This window comes from Pempheris klunzingeri, chromosome 23, assembly GCF_042242105.1.
Source record: "Pempheris klunzingeri isolate RE-2024b chromosome 23, fPemKlu1.hap1, whole genome shotgun sequence".
NCBI classification, from domain to species: Eukaryota; Metazoa; Chordata; class Actinopteri; order Acropomatiformes; family Pempheridae; genus Pempheris; species Pempheris klunzingeri.
The window spans coordinates 15,139,103-15,154,503 of NC_092034.1; the positions used below are offsets into that span (position 1 = coordinate 15,139,103).

The window sequence follows — 15,401 nt, forward strand, 5'->3', positions numbered from 1 at the left end:
CACAGCGCCGTCGGGTTGCCGCACACGACGTCCCGCAACTTGTACACAGGTATAGCGACCTTAAAATGTGAGACTGTTGCATTTGATATCTACGCAAAATAAAGGAAAATAATAAATGAACGCGTAACAGCTACTTGTACATTTGCGGATATACACCCTCCGAGGAACCCGGTATATTGCCATGTAAGACTCACTGGATACTGGGTTAAATTCAGTAACTTAACTTATTACAGCTCAACAAATACACCCCGTGCTATAGCGGGAGTGTATTTGAGTTAGGATTACTGTACAGCTTCATCTGTGCGCACAATTAATGTAGGGAACAAGTCATTTCCGAAGTGCTTTGATGCAGTCTGGAGGCGAGCCAGAGGAGTTTAACTGTCAGACACCGGGAAGCAGTTTGTCCCCTCGGCCAGAGATCCAGAGCAGCACACCGCGCCTGTGCGGAACAGCAACGCAGGACAACAAACTTCAACATCTGCAGGTAGGCTAAGGATCAGCGTCCATGGTTTGTGACTGTTGTGCTACAATCTCTGTTGATCATGTGAAAATTGCGCATGTAATAACGTAGATTTGATGTAGAGCTGGCTGTGAATAATCTTCATATTTTTTTAAGAGTGAAAACATGGACGATTGGTGAAATGGCTAGTTAGCCGACTAGCTAGCCGAGAGTGGAGACAAGCAGTTAAAATTTTTTCGATATTTTGCTCAATATGTGTGTTTAATTGCAGGCGAAATGTAGACGATACACATAAGAAAAAAAGACAGCAATTTAGTTTTGTTAGAAAGAATCGTTGGTGGACAAACGTTAGCTATTGTACAAGTGTTGCTAATGTAGCATGCTAGCTAGCCGCGTTAGTAAACAGTCGCGAGCAGCCCAGCTGTCCACCTCTGGCTGGGTGCGGAAGCACCAGAAACCACCACAGAAGCTGCGCATGTGGTTTCAACACAGATGTGACAAATACACCTTCCTCTTTTCGACAGGACGGGCTCCAGGAGTTGTGTAACAGCAGCCCCACAGTGACAACATCATGGAGGAGGAAGAGGCCCCCGTGGATGGCGAGGTGGAGACCCCCTTTGCGGCGGAGACCTATGCAGCCGAGGCCATGGCTGCAGACATGGACCCCTGGATTGTGTTTGACTCGAGAAGAACTCCCAGATCCGAGTTCGACGGCTGGCTGGAGAGCAACAGGCCCTCACAAGTGTACAGATTTGGTGATGAGGAGTGTGGTGCTAGCCCAGTGGGGTGGATCGCCGTGCTGGGCACGAATCACTGCCCCACTGGGGGGGATGTTATGGGTCTCCAGGAGAGCTGGGAGAAACATTTAGCCAGCGGCCGGCCCGTCAGCTTCCAGGCCGTGAAGGAGCTGGCCCTGAACCACGGGGTGCTCACAGGCAAGTGGCTGATGCACTTGGACTCTGGTTTCAAGTTGGACCATGCCTGGGAGTGTGTGGCCAGAGCAGCCCTGGATGGAAAGATCTCACTAGTTAAAGTCAGTCCCCACAATCCCAGGGGAGAGGGCAAGCAGGTCATTTGTGCCTATAACCAGAACTTCACAGATGAGAGCGAGGTTATGAGGCTGGACTCTGTAATCCGTGCCACAGGGATCAAATGTCCTCTCTCATACAAGCCGGACGTGTACACATACCTGGGAATCTACCGCAACAACCGCTGGAAGCTTTGTCCAACTATATATGAGAGCAAGTTTGACCTGGAGTGTGTGCCAAGGCGTTCCCACATCGTCAACAAAGTCACCAATCTTGAGGTGACATAAGCCTGTCAGAACAAGACGATAGTGACGCAGGAAGGGAAAATGAGGAGGCACCTGGTGATCCTGTGAGGCGGCTTGTGCAGTGTGACTCGCTGACTGAAAGCTTTTTAAAGTCAGTGTTTGGATTTTGAGCTCACATTCTTCCTTTTGGCAACAAAAGCACTAGATGTTATTTCAGTCTTGACTTCACATCCTGCAATATTTTCTATGTGACTCTTGATTGTTGTCACATTTTTTTGTATTGAATATATTGAGTATTTGTGTTTTTGAGGTTCCGCTTGTAACGCACTAACAATTAACCTGATTAACAGGCTGGCCATAGAAATCCTTGATTTGTCTGCACGTGTTCACAAGAAAATTTGCATTCAATGAAGAATTTCTTTTTTACGGTGTACATTTGTTTGGCTTTTTTTTTTTTTTGGTTTGTGCTGAACCACGACAACAGAGTTGCCAAATAAATTCTACGTTTGAAGACCATCCAAATGTTGTGGTTTTTATTGCAAAGGAAAGTGTTTTGGAATTCTGACAATGAATCATTCAGTACAGCAAAAAAGGTGTTTTAGTACAATCTGCGTTATCATACCAGTATAAAACAGCACAATTTCATCTCAAAGCATTTTTTTTTACTACAGAATAACAAACTGACCTACAGGTGTGAACCAGTAGAGTTAAAATGGAGGCGTTATTCATAACTGAGACCAGAGGAAATTATATCGCCACACAAAAACAGTAGATGTGATACAGCTCCATGAGTGATACATGGGTCTCTTGTACTCTTCTCTGCTATAAGCACGTACTTTGTAATGTTGCTTGTTTTATTGTTATTTACATGTAGACCTTCATTTGGTTCTTAACGCATACTATTGAGACTTTAAGAAAAGGCACCTGTATAAGAAACTTGTTACAGTTACTGCTGTCCATCAAGAAAAAGTTCAAATAAGCCCTTAAGTATGAGAGTATTAAATTAAAAGGACAATGGGCCTAACTTACATAGACTTACCTCCAGATCTGGTTCAATGCGTACTGAGAATACCACCCTGCTCTGTTAAAAATAGGCAGACCCAATGTAGATATCACTTAAAGACAGTGACAACCACATAAACACGGAGCAGAGCTACCAAAATTACTAAAATGACAGTACGAAATCACGCGTAACCTTTTCCACTGAAAATGACCTCAAAAGGAAAACACTGAAACAGATGCCTTCAGAAAGGCTTTTTTAGAAAGCTTGGTGGAGGATTGTCTTCTAACATCAGGTCAGCACAGTGGCTGGAAAAGTTATGGATTGATGCTAAAAGCGAGCAAGGTTGATAAATTGTGATTATATAGTCCTGTGTTATATCTTTTGTTACTGTACATAAGGCCTGGAGAAACCCACTAACTGAATACTACAAAGAGTCTTTGCTGGCATTTCAGTGGGCATGTCCACTATAAGCAGTTCTGCTACATTCTGTCTCTTACAGCCCTTCATATCCACCTTGTTTCCGTTTTTGTCTTTAGTAACAACAAAGGAGTTTAGTTCTGAAGGCTAAAGGAGCAAGTGGTCTATGTAAATGTGTCCGTGATGAAATCACATGGACAAACTTAAGTCTGGTGTCCTGACACAAATCCTGCTTGGCTTCCACTGTTAAAAATGGAAATAAGACGATCCTCATCAGCAGACGTCAACTCATCGAAGTCATCCAGCACAGCCGGTCGGTGGTTGCTGCTGTTGTTGGGGGTGATGTCCATCATGCCCTCATTCTGGAGCAAGCTGGCGATGCTGTTTGGGTAATTCATCCAAGTGCTCCCTGGGTTGCTGGCGGGGTCGGAAGTGTTCTGGGTCGCCGTGCTGTTCTGGGCAGCAGTGGAGGAGCTGGGAAGAGCAGCTTGTTGGCATGAAGCTTGAGCCAACATTGAGGTGCCGTTTCCACTCTCACTAATGAGGTGGGGGTTCAGAAGGTCCTCAAAGTCATCCATGGAGAGATTGTCCAGAGCGCCTTGTGCCTGGGCTTCAGAAAAGCTAGGGAACTCTGGGATATCATCGTCCACAAGTGGTGCGTCCACCCGGAACTGAGAGCCCTGGAGGCCGAAGGAGATGCTGGTCTGTGAGGAGGCTGTGCTTCCCTGAGAAGCTGCAGACTCCTGGCCGATGGCAGAGGAAATGTTGGGGAAGAATTTCTGAAGGTCTAACAGGTTGACGGTTGAGTAGTCCTGGTTGGCAGTGGAAGTGGTGGCAGAAGAGGAGGCTGGTGCCTGGCTCATTGTGAAGTTGGGCACTGGAGTGGCTTTGGGCTGAGGGCCCAGGTTCAGGCTCTCCATGATCCTCCATGTTTGGCTTGTAGTTGCAGCAGTGATGGAGGTATCTACCTTTGGCTGGACCGAGAAGAGCTGGCCTGGCTGATTGTATGAGTAGGATGGCTGGGGTTTCGCTCCAGTGGCACCAGGGGGCACCCCAGCTGCTGGAGACACAACACAAACACCGCAAGCAATTTGAGTTCCATGACTGACAATTTTGTAGAAACAAACTGTGCAGAGAATGAGTCGGTTCTATTAAAAGAATCACCATGTGTACTATGAAGAAATTGAACACACTCACCAGCCTGTGCGCTCATTGGTGGAGGCTTGGCCGTGACCGTTCTCCGTGCCGGGCTTATGAGCCGTCTGTCTGGAACAGACACTGAAAGTCCAACAGGAATGATCATATTACACATGAAAAAAATCACCATTACCTTATTATGTAATGTAATCGAGTGATCTCATCAACGTACCACTAGACAGCATGGGCCCCAGCTTCAGGCTCTGGAACATGTCCCCTGTACGCTTTCTCTTCTCACTCAGCCTGTATTCATCTAAAGGGGCCATTTTTAAAAGTCAGATATGAGCCTGGGTTTGCTGAGTTGATCAACAAATTCATCTCTCAGGTGTTTCAAGAACTTTTAAATATTCTGATGAAAAGCTTTTATCAGTAACATCTTGTCTTTACCTGGCTCAGCGGGCAGGTACTGGAAGTCCATCGGCTCGCTGACCTCGCGGTCTGAGGGCCGGCGGAGCTGCATCTTGACTCTAATGGGCTCAGTGAGGTTAGTGTCGCGGTACGGTGGTGTGCGGAACACGATGGCCACCTGCCTGTGGACGTCCGCCTGGGAGAAAGTGCCCTTTCCCTCCCAAGAGTCCTGAAAGAAACGCACCTCGATGTCCTCTGCAGGGGAACAGAAAAAGTGAAATGTATGGAGCTGCCATGATCAAACTACTGCAAATAACTGAGGGGAAAAGACTTTGATAGTAATCTTGTATTTTTGCTTTGTTTTAAACTGTGTTAGAGATAGCACACAGTATTAAACAAATAAAAACGAGGAGTTCACATGGCGCAGGGAGGCTGAAAGTTTGAGCACCCGCATGCAGGGAACTCTTCTGACGTGAACCTCATGATGAAATCTCTCTTTTCTTTTTTTCCACATCTACATATGGATGTGGCAGCTACAGAAACACAGGGTTTAAATATACTACAGCTATCCTTTAAGTTCAAATTGTGACAAAAAGGGCTGCATGATAAAACTGAAATTTAGTACCACTGTATTCAAAATATACAGAGCGTACAGCATACACCCTGAATGATAGAGGCTCAGAGTCATTTATGACACAATTTTAAATTTAAATTCTCCATTTCTCCATCTGTGAAAGAAAAAATGTGTTATTTTATTTTGTGAAAAAGAGCATTTGTTACCCTCCAAGCCTGAATAGTATCTGTAGGTTGCATGATGGTATGAGATTTTTTACATTTCATGTTCGTATTCTCCTGCTGCAAAATCTGCTGTACTTCCTAATCACCAGCTGTCACTTCAGCGTAGGTTTAGGAAGGTGGGTGGGACAGTCTATCTTGGATACTGGGATACTTTTAGCTGGCTATACGAGCATGTGGAAAAGAGCAAGCACATTTTGTTATTTCATCCAGAGGAAGTGGTCGGTGCGACATCACATATTGAAGATGTTAAAAACATAGAAGTACAGTAAGTAATTTGATGACTAATCCAGAGCCATCTTTAATGATAACCACTCATTGTTTTTTTTAAACTGGCGAATCTTTTTATGTTTGCATGCACTGGAAATTTCTGTTGAATTTATTTCTTTAATGTTTTCAAATCAGTGAGTAAAGTGGAGAGCAAAGTGCAGTCTCAATAAACTCCATTCATCTCCCATCATCTCTGCTGGGAAGATGCTGTTAGCCAGTTATCTTGGTGGCTTTGCTTGCACGTACATTTTCCAATACCGCTACACACACAAAATATCTGTTTATCAACCATTCGAACACGAGCCAACACCCTTACCGCCGACTTTATGCTATGTTATGTTATGTTTAATTGGCGGCCATTTATTTGAATCTTTAGTGACGAGGAAGAACTACAGGCTCTGTCAGCTCAGCTAATCAGCCTGCTTTTGTTGTTTTAGAACAGTCTGTGGCCAACGCTAAACCTGCAAGAGCAGAGCACAGAGGATTTATTGGTCGGGAAGCATCATGGTAAATTTAGCTCGGTGAGTAGGATAATGCATTTGTCTCCATCAATACAGCACACACCGAGGTATTTAATGTTTCATTGGACTACATTTACCATCAGCACTGCTTGGACATCCACACAAACAGTGGTAGTTTCGTTTAAGTAAAAAGGAAAGTAAGCAAACATTCCTTCTGGTAAATACACTTTGTGTGTATTGGCAAGTAGCCTTCCCTCTTATTAAATCCCTGTAAAGTCATGACCTGTCTCACTCGGGTTGCCTTCCAGCTGCAGCCGTAGAGAGAGAAACTGAATGTGTTCTGTAAAGTGTAATTCGTGAAGTTGTCTAATTTATCACCTCCACTAAAAGAACATTGAAACCCACTGTGCAACTATGAACCTCTAGGTAACCACAGTGTTGTACGTTTCGTTATGAGTCAGGGTTCTATTTCTAGCTCACTTTAGCCAGTGTGCTGTCAGTGTCATTCTTCTTCTTGAGGCTGTGATGGTTACACCTTTTCCAGTAGAGGGTCAGAATTGTGCGGCGTGTGTCGATGCTCTTTCAGCATTTCTTCTGATTTAAAATCTGAAAGATGTAACTCGTACGCAGCACACACGGCGCAGGCGGGTTGTACCTTTTTGCACTTTGTCACACAGCAGAAAGATTTCGTCTCCCCCTTTGCAGGTTCCAGAGTTGCGGTTGACTCGGCAGATCTTCAGCTCAGCTGTGTTTGGAGCCCCTGCAAGAAAGAGAAAGCATTTATGAACAAATAAATATGGCACCAAGGCTACGGATTAACTCCACACATCTTCTAAACGCAGGGGAATTTGGGCTGTGACTGACAGGCCCATACCGCAGGCCTTAGGCAGCCTGAAAATGTAATTCTTCCTTCTGTATAATTCCTTTTTTTGGGGGGTCTTTTCAGTTTGTGCATTTTTCTAAATGCACTGGAAGCTGTTTCCACTGTTGTTTCTTATGAGGTTTAATTATGTAGCTATTATTTATTTAAGTATAATAATAAGATTTATTCCGACTGCTGCTCATTTTGAAAAAAAACCTTGTTTTAATTTAAATAGTTTAACACATTTCGAAATGGAAACAAAAGCCAGATTTTATTCAGCATTTATTCATACTGTGGATTTGGACAGGTCTGTGTATTTAGAGACAGCACTGAGGAGCCTCCTGACCTGTGCTACAACCTCACTGATATCAATCATCTTCAGTGAATACGTCATCAAAATCCACTGTAGGTTTATCAGCTTACAGTGAGCAAAGATCCACTGAACTCGTCTGATTTTTGGGCAAAATGAGTGTAAGAAATACTCAAAAGACATTAAAGAATGCACAGTATTCACTATCAGCACTTTTTACCCTAAAGTATCAATATGAGCATTCAAAGGTCTGCACCCACTGAACGCTAACACACTGCATGTGCTTGTGTGTGTGTTCTCCACTCACTGTTGTCGTAGATGGGCTGCGACACCACCGGCTCCAGAGGAAACAGCTCCCCTGTAGGCAGAGTGATGGAGGCCTGGAAGCAAAGCCGAACTGAGTTCAGGTCAAACTCCTCCTCCCACACCTTCGCCTCGGGAACTGCAGCCAAGACACAGCGGGGAAAGGGCGGGGCACACAGTCAGGCAACACAGCAGCTCTGCATCCTGTCATATGCAGGCTCTCAGTATCTAAATATCAGCCTGGGGTGAAAGTGACACATTACACTTCCTGTTCTTACACTAACTGCATTTACACTTCTGGTATAAAGTAGAAACATGGTATAAAGTATATGGTTACTGGTTACTAAGACTGTGATCAAGTCATTTCTCTCTTAATACCAGTAGTAGTTCAGTAAAGCTCCAGCCTTTCCATTTGAGTGAGGCGTTCAGGGACACTCTGATGTCAGATGTGACCAACACAGAAAGTGCTCTGTGTTGTCCACTCCTCTCTATGGAGGACCACTTACTGCTGAAGGGGTTGTTATTAGTCTGCAGCCTACAAGTGATGGCCTCGTTCACATCCTTCTTCTTCACACACTGTATGCCCAGGTTCTGGAAACTGAAAGCAGATGCAGTGTAAGTCTGAAAGCTAAAGACAGAAACCACTGAAGCCTTCTGTACTCGTACTTTCTAGTTCACTATTAATAGTAGTAGTATTTGACATTATGACTTCTTCTGTGTTTCAGCTTTTCTATGTGAAACTGAATGCTGTAATAACTGGGGCCAAACGCCCAATTCACAGTTCACACATGGTGTGAGTCTCTGCTCCGTTAAGCCCACTTTTAACTTTATTTGCACCTCGACTGTGGACACTTTTGCTCCCATGAAAGCCACATTTAATAACATTAAAGCAGCATCACTACGGGTCAAGAGGTGAGTGGAAGAGGGGAAAAAAAGTCCTTGACCTCAAGCGCACTACCAATAGATGAAGATATTTCATTCAGACACCCAATACTATAATAAACTGGTTAACAATGTAAAAGCTTGATACTTTTAAGAAGATACTTTTTTCATTATTTGGACTCTTCTCATGAGGCGTATTCTCAGCTTTTAACTTTTTTTTAACTGATGAATTTCAAAGGTATTTCATCCACCATCTCTTGCCCTGATCCTTTCACTTCTTATCCCATCACTTTGTATTATTTCATGCCCACTAAACTGTAACTCTAAAGTACTGGCTGGACTGTAGCTGCTCCCTGGCTGCTAACGACAGTGAACCCCTCCCTTTCTACATGCTGCATTCCTGAACATTTCAAATGCCTGTGTCCACTGGCTGCTCAAAAAAAAAAACGGGCCTCCATTCTCTGATCAATGATCACAGACCAGTTTCCACACTCCCATTACTAGAATCGTAGAAAACACTGTTTTATTACACATTTTGGCTCGCTAGTCTTCTTTTAAGCTGCTTCTTCAGATGAATACAGATCAATCGGCTTTGCTGAATAATTTGCACTTTTCTTCCTGATCCCTCTTATACCATTTATATTAGTTATTATAAATCTGTCATTTAGATTCCTGTCAGCCTCCAGCTGGAGATACACAAGCATAAGTGCTCCATTCTAACTTTTTATTGTAATGGAAAGCTTTTATCAGCTCACTTCCAAAAACAAATGACTAATGGAAAGCAGCACAGTTTATGGTAGTGCTGGAGCTGGAAGGTAGTGCACACCGTCTGTTTGAATTTCACCACACTCGTGTTAAGGACAGACAGGCAAACATAGTTTCCTGTGCCCAGACAGACCAGTGAAATTATATATTATTAGGTTCAAACATCACATCATTAAAAGTATCCTGTCAGTCACTGCCGTTGCCCTTAATTCTTCTCTAGTGGACTTTCTGAATGCCACGCAGGTTACTAGACTGAAAGACATGAAAGCAAGCAGAGGCGAGCTCGACCTGTTGTTAGGTGGTTTGTGCTGTTAATGTTTTACTCATCTCCAAACCCAAGGAGAGGCCGCCGACTAGTTTTACCAAGGCAACAGCAAACACGTCACCTCCTTATCTAGGCCAGTCTTTAACAAATGCTACCTTGTTTTTGATGTCAAACTGCTGCCCCCACCCACTCGTCCCCCATCCATGGGTGTAATTTTAAAAACTGGTGTGATGTCCAGGTAAATGCAAACCCCACCTACCTGTGTATTCTCCTCTCCTGCAGGTCGGCCTCGTAGTAGCCATGTTTGCAGTCTTTCCCTACTAATTCGTGGGGGTGGGGCTTGTGCGGTGCGTTCTTCGTCACCAAGGAGATGCGGACACGCAGGGGGCCGTTGTAGTTGTGCACCTGCAGGAACAATATGTCATAGCTCAATGATCAAATGAGGCCGTTTCAATAGCACCTCAGAGGGCTGGAAGCTTGCTTGAAGTCATCTGGTTGAGGGCTGATTTCACCTCCAATGCCCCCCCCCCCCGCTCGAAAGGAAAACTTCATGTAATGACTCACATTCCTGCCATCTAACATAGGTCTTATCCCACACTGTCACATACAGAAGCAGCTTGAGAGCTGCTGGACAGGCCCAGGCCAGTCTTTATGCTAAGCTAAGATAACAATCAGCTGGTTTCAACTACATATTTAATGAGAGTGTGGTATTAATATTCTTGTCTAATTCTAAGCAACAGCACCAGTACGTTTATTTCTACTTTAACTATAATGTGTTGTTTGATTACTTTCTGCCTAATTTCATATAATTTCATACTATGATAATAAGAAGAAATATGATATGATGTATAACAACTAGTTTGTTGTTGTTTTTGACTGAACAGACCAAAAACATTTTAGTCTGAATGTCTAAAGAATTCAGAAACAAATCCAAGGGCCCAAGTAAAACACAGGGGAAGGAACGCTGCAAGGCTTGAATCAAGCTTGGAATGGAGGGTTGATTTTTGGAACGCTGGGGTAAAGACGCATGGTGTTGTTTCAAAAAGGCTTTAAATCATACACTGCAGCCGGTGAACCCAGCTAGGAAAGCTGCATCCGGCTCACCTTGATGGCTGGGTGGGTCTTCGTGGTGTCGTTGCTCTTCTCTCCGGGGATGCTGCCAGCTGAACGCCCCTCACACTTATACCTGAACCTCATCCCCCTCTGCTTCGGCTGCTCGATGATCTCTATGAAGGGGCTCGCTGTTTGGACTGACGGACATGAGGCAGCGATAATGAGACTTAAAAACAGTGTCCGGGTTGTGAAACACTGCCTGCTGCACTTGAATCAGTGTGTCAACACAGAAATAGCTCCGTTATCAGTGATCAGAACACAGAATGGTGAAATGTTTACTCATGAATATCCACATCAGTACTGATTTATACAGAACACTCATCACTGACGGGAAGAAGCTTCTCACCTGGGTTGATTGGGGTCAGGCCCCATCCATACACACCTGTGGTGGGCAGAAAACACAGACATGTCAACCACTCGTTGTGATCTAAGGTTATAGCGGCTCTCCAAACAGTGCATGACATACAGCACACAGTGGCAGCACACGTGACAAAAAAACCAAACGCTGCTTTCAGCACATATTTGTGGTTTAGTAAGAGTTTGTCATTTGTGGTGCGGTCAGGGTGGAAATCTACAAGACAGCGCAGCATCCAAGGAGGTCAGAGGACACTGAGATACTAGGGTTTCCCAGCTAAATATAATTACTCTCCATAAACTGCCTGCCAGGCTCAGACAGAAGAAGAAGGAGAGCAGAATAAAGCAAACAATGACAGGCAGGGTGTAATATCGGTGTCAAATTACCCGCCATGTAGCGAGCAGCCTCCATTGTGAGTGCAGAGCGGGCAGGTCTCTAGTGTCAGGTTCTCGGTTGATGAATTGGTGAGATTCATAGAAAGAAGCGAGGTGTGACACGAAAATCAGGTGGCTGAAGCTCCACCCGTCAGCAAGTAGGACTCGTTCTATTAGAGAGCACGAGTAGGATACTTTCCAAGTTGTAACATGCCTGCTTCCAGCCGCAGACCAAACTAACAAAATGTGGGAAAGTAGTCTGGCTTTTAGCTTTTGTCCAAGCAGTGACTTCATGTAAAAAGGTGGAACGAGCCCTGCATTCATTATGTAAAGTTTTATTATGGGAGAAGCATATTATGATGTGAAATACTATGAATGTTAGACAGGACATGAAAGACACTTGCACTTTTGACTATTTATGGACCCTCAAGTTGTGAAAGTGAAAGTGAATGTCGAACACATCACCTCATATTTGGCCCTCTTACATCACCGAGTGCACTAATATCAAAACACAACAAGTATTAGATCACTTTCACTCCACTTCCAAAAAAAAAAGGAGTCACGGCCTTGACATGTTTTGTAGACTTTGGGATATGGATTTATGGATTTTAACAATATCACTGTTCTCTTCCTATGCATATTCTAGATACGACAAATCACGTCTATCAGCAATGTCAATGTACGTTTGGAGGTGTGTGATGTGGAAAAAGAGTGGACACACTTAAAACTGATGATGTATCAAAACTCGTAGAATTTAATGTTCTTTGGCTTGTAGGCAAAGGTAAATGTGATGTAAAATGTGAACATGGGAAAATTCTAAATCGTCGGAAGATACTCTTCACATCGGCATACAGACATGTCCCACCAAACATCCCATATCTCACCACATCCTCTGCAAGGTACGGTGTGAGTTTCATAATTTCCGTCCACTCAAACTTGAGTGAGCTGTTGCAAGCAGCGTGGACAGATTAAAAGAAGACCGATTTTTAACTGAAACAAATGCTACCTGGTGGGTTAAAGTTTGGCCGAACTCAAGAATAATTATTCACATGAGCGACAAGCTTTAAGAATGTGATTTGTGAGTCGCAAGTTTCCCTGAATGGACAGAGAATCAATAAATTGGCAGATTTTTGAACGCAGTTCAGGGAAATCCATGAGGGTGACTAGCCCGAAAGGCCTCTTGGCAGCGCGACACTGTTCGGTTCATTCGTGCCAGGTGAGTTAGCAACACGGGATAATAAGTCCAACCAACGTACCACCAGACTCCACTCACATTTCGCTGAGATAAGGAATAAAAGCTTAAAGTTGTGTCAAACTTCTACTGTATGTTAGCTTACTATACGGGAACGCAGACTCCTCCTGTTAGCGCAAAACTCAGCAGTGGCGGGGCTTTCCCCTGTGCGCAAAACAACTCCCTGTACACTTTCACCTCCAGTCTCCGAGCTGAGCTCACAGGCCGAGGCGAAGAAACCCAGCTCCACTTACCCTCCATGGCTGTGTCCGAGTCCGACTCTGGCTTCGCCGTCAACACCGCCGTTTGTCTCTGCTTACTTTTTTTTTTTCAGCTAAAAGACGCTGCAAACACGGACAGTATGGACTCTGAAAACTTCTTGACAGAGCCGTCCTGTCGCCTCCTTCGCTCCACCTACGTCTGTGTACCAGAGCGCACACACACACAGTGAAGCTGCACGCACACATGACGCACGGCTTCCGGTAAGGACGCAGCGTGAGGGGCCGCCAGACTGCCGCACTGGCTTCTACCGGCAGCATGGGCACCATTTACAGCGGCTCTGAAGCACATGAAAATTCAACTTTAATGTCTTCCTTACACCCAGCAGATTATTTAATTATTATTATTGTTATTATGAGATTATTCTACCTATTAATTTCGTTTATTTATATCAAATGCAGTAGTAAATGATGCAGTTAATGAGTATACAATGCACACACGTTGTATTATACGTGCATGCAACGTATGCACAGTGTCTTTTGGGAATAAAATGAATGAGAAACTGCATTTGGATTTTTTGAATGGGGATTTCTGTCTCTTTAGTGTCGTCACAGTCTAAAAGTATTGCGTCACTGCATCAAAAATATTACGTCAACTCCAACAAATGATATAAAAGCGAAACAAAACGGAATCCTGCTCAGAAGTGAAATTATTGCGTTTAACGTTGCGTTAACAAGTATTTTAAACAGTAAAGTTGTTTAAAATACGTGTTAACGACGTTTCAAGTATGTTTTTTTTATTATGACTAGTGTCAAAATCTACCAAAATATTCAGCATACTAATTAAATGAGGTAATGAAATGATCAGATATTCAAATGTAGGGGCTATATTGTACCCTCTGAAGAAAAAGCTGTTCAACATTTTAGCCTATCATGAAAGGTTTATACATGATTAGAGAAATTAGGGGGGCAGAGACAAGAAATGCATTCATTTCCTTTTTCTTTTTGTAATTCAGTTGAAAATCAATACATTCAGCCTATATTCAAGGAAAACAAAGTAATTCTAAGTTATAGGAGCTATCGTAAAAGTGATATCGGGTTCCACAGCAGCTATTATTTTGAAGAGAAAAGTGTCGTGTTTCCGGTGCTGTCCTCTGACTTTAAGCAGCCGCACTCTTCCTCTGCAGTGCAACTTGCCACCGCCCACCCAAAACAGTGCGGAAATACCCAGATGACGCGCTTGAAAGGAAGAGAAAAATAAGTAGTGAGTGGGAGAGGCAATAACATAACTTCTGGCTTTAGTCATAACCAGAGGAGCCACCTCTGATCTGATCTATCAGTGGATCCTCAGGCTTTTCTCCTGTAAACACGCTGTTTCTTCCAGCTGTAGTTCTACTCTGAAGTTTTTAGGCCTGTCCTGAAACTGTCATTCACACACTGAACTAACCCTCCAGTTTCTGTTCTGTGGGCGGCCCACGCAAAAATCTCTGTCACAGATCTTGACCGATAAAAACACGCAGGGCTCCTACTTCTTTTTGATTTATAGACTTAGACTTAGACTTCTTTTATGTAAATTTACATGTTACAGCAGCAACAATAGACAAGAAAGAGTGAATAAAAGCAACATTGGAAAATAAAGCAATAGCAAAATAAATATGTGTTGTGATGATAAATAAATATTTACACTGTGGATATCATTATTAGTTTTTTACTTTATTATTACTTTATTATTATTATTATCACAAAATAATAATCCAAAACATTTCAGCAAGAAACTTCTCACTGTTAATGTTCAGATTCTAACCAGCAGAGGACGCTGCAGGTGAATAAATCAGGACCTGCTCTCTTTACTGCGCTTCTGTCCCCTGATAATAAGGAGTGACTGGGTCATAACTAGGTCTCTCTTTTCTGATCTTTTCCTCACTTTCCTTCACTTCAGCTTTTCTGTCCGTGACACTGGCTTATCAGTACCGAGGATATCTGCACAGAATCTCACTGTCATACAAGAGAACAGAAATCAGAACAGCTTGTTGCAAAAGATAAATACCTTAAAGCATCATCATTATTATTATTATCATCGTTATTATTATTATTGTCGTTATTATTATTATTATTATTATTATTACCCAGAAACCTGTTGCAAAGACCCAGGCTTCATTGATGCATTCAAAGACTGTCGGATATCATAAGTACCAACTGAGAAAACAACAACAAAAAGTAATTAAGAGCGTATGAATTGTTCATTGCATTTTTATATTGGTGTCATTGTCGTACCAGATATAAAAGTAATGCCGGTTGCTAGGTTTGTGACTTCCAAAATGCTGACTGCACGCTGGTAAAAGCCTTAGCTTCCGGTGAACTGTGATCCGTCCATGTATTTTGTATTGTGCAACAATAAGCTTTGCATTAATAACAATGATAAAAGTAATAACTACTTTACTTGTCTACAACTAGTTCCAAGAGATGAATGAATGGAAAGCGATGGCTGCATGCATGCAT

At 43.2% G+C, this 15,401-nt stretch overlaps 2 protein-coding genes across 4 annotated transcripts; one reads left to right on the forward strand and one right to left on the reverse strand.

The window, feature by feature from the left end:
• Positions 1-123: 123 nt before the first annotated feature.
• Positions 124-2,255, forward strand: c23h11orf68 (chromosome 23 C11orf68 homolog). Its single transcript, XM_070854444.1, has 2 exons — positions 124-484; positions 985-2,255. The coding sequence occupies exon 2, from the start codon at positions 1,032-1,034 to the stop codon at positions 1,773-1,775; it is 744 nt and encodes a 247-aa protein (XP_070710545.1). The 5' UTR covers positions 124-484; positions 985-1,031; the 3' UTR covers positions 1,776-2,255.
• rela (v-rel avian reticuloendotheliosis viral oncogene homolog A) lies at positions 2,252-13,101 on the reverse strand. 3 transcript variants are annotated; one of them, XM_070854442.1, is made up of 11 exons: positions 12,939-13,101; positions 11,071-11,106; positions 10,716-10,861; positions 9,871-10,016; positions 8,206-8,297; positions 7,704-7,838; positions 6,880-6,984; positions 4,738-4,953; positions 4,523-4,603; positions 4,351-4,431; positions 2,252-4,210 (listed from the first exon to the last, which is right to left on the reverse strand). In XM_070854442.1, exons 1-11 carry the CDS (start codon positions 12,943-12,945, stop codon positions 3,357-3,359), a joined length of 1,899 nt encoding a protein of 632 aa, XP_070710543.1. In that variant the 5' UTR covers positions 12,946-13,101; the 3' UTR covers positions 2,252-3,356. The 3 variants fall into 3 exon arrangements, with proteins under 3 accessions (XP_070710543.1, XP_070710542.1, XP_070710544.1); XM_070854441.1 differs by having other exon boundaries at positions 2,252-4,213; XM_070854443.1 differs by lacking the exons at positions 11,071-11,106; positions 12,939-13,101 and adding an exon at positions 11,466-11,698 and having other exon boundaries at positions 2,252-4,213.
• Between the last annotated feature and the right edge of the window lie 2,300 nt (positions 13,102-15,401).

Excerpts from the sequence above, each read along its gene's own strand:
- c23h11orf68 (XM_070854444.1), top strand. The coding sequence starts at position 1,032 with ATGGAGGAGGAAGAGGCCCCCGTGGATGGCGAGGTGGAGACCCCCTTT.
- rela (XM_070854441.1), bottom strand. Across the intron at positions 7,839-8,205 it reads TAATAACAACCCCTTCAGCA|TTCCCGAGGCGAAGGTGTGG; the intron begins GTAAGTGGTCCT and ends TCTTGGCTGCAG. Across the intron at positions 4,214-4,350 it reads ACCAATGAGCGCACAGGCTG|CAGCTGGGGTGCCCCCTGGT; the intron begins GTGAGTGTGTTC and ends TTGTGTCTCCAG.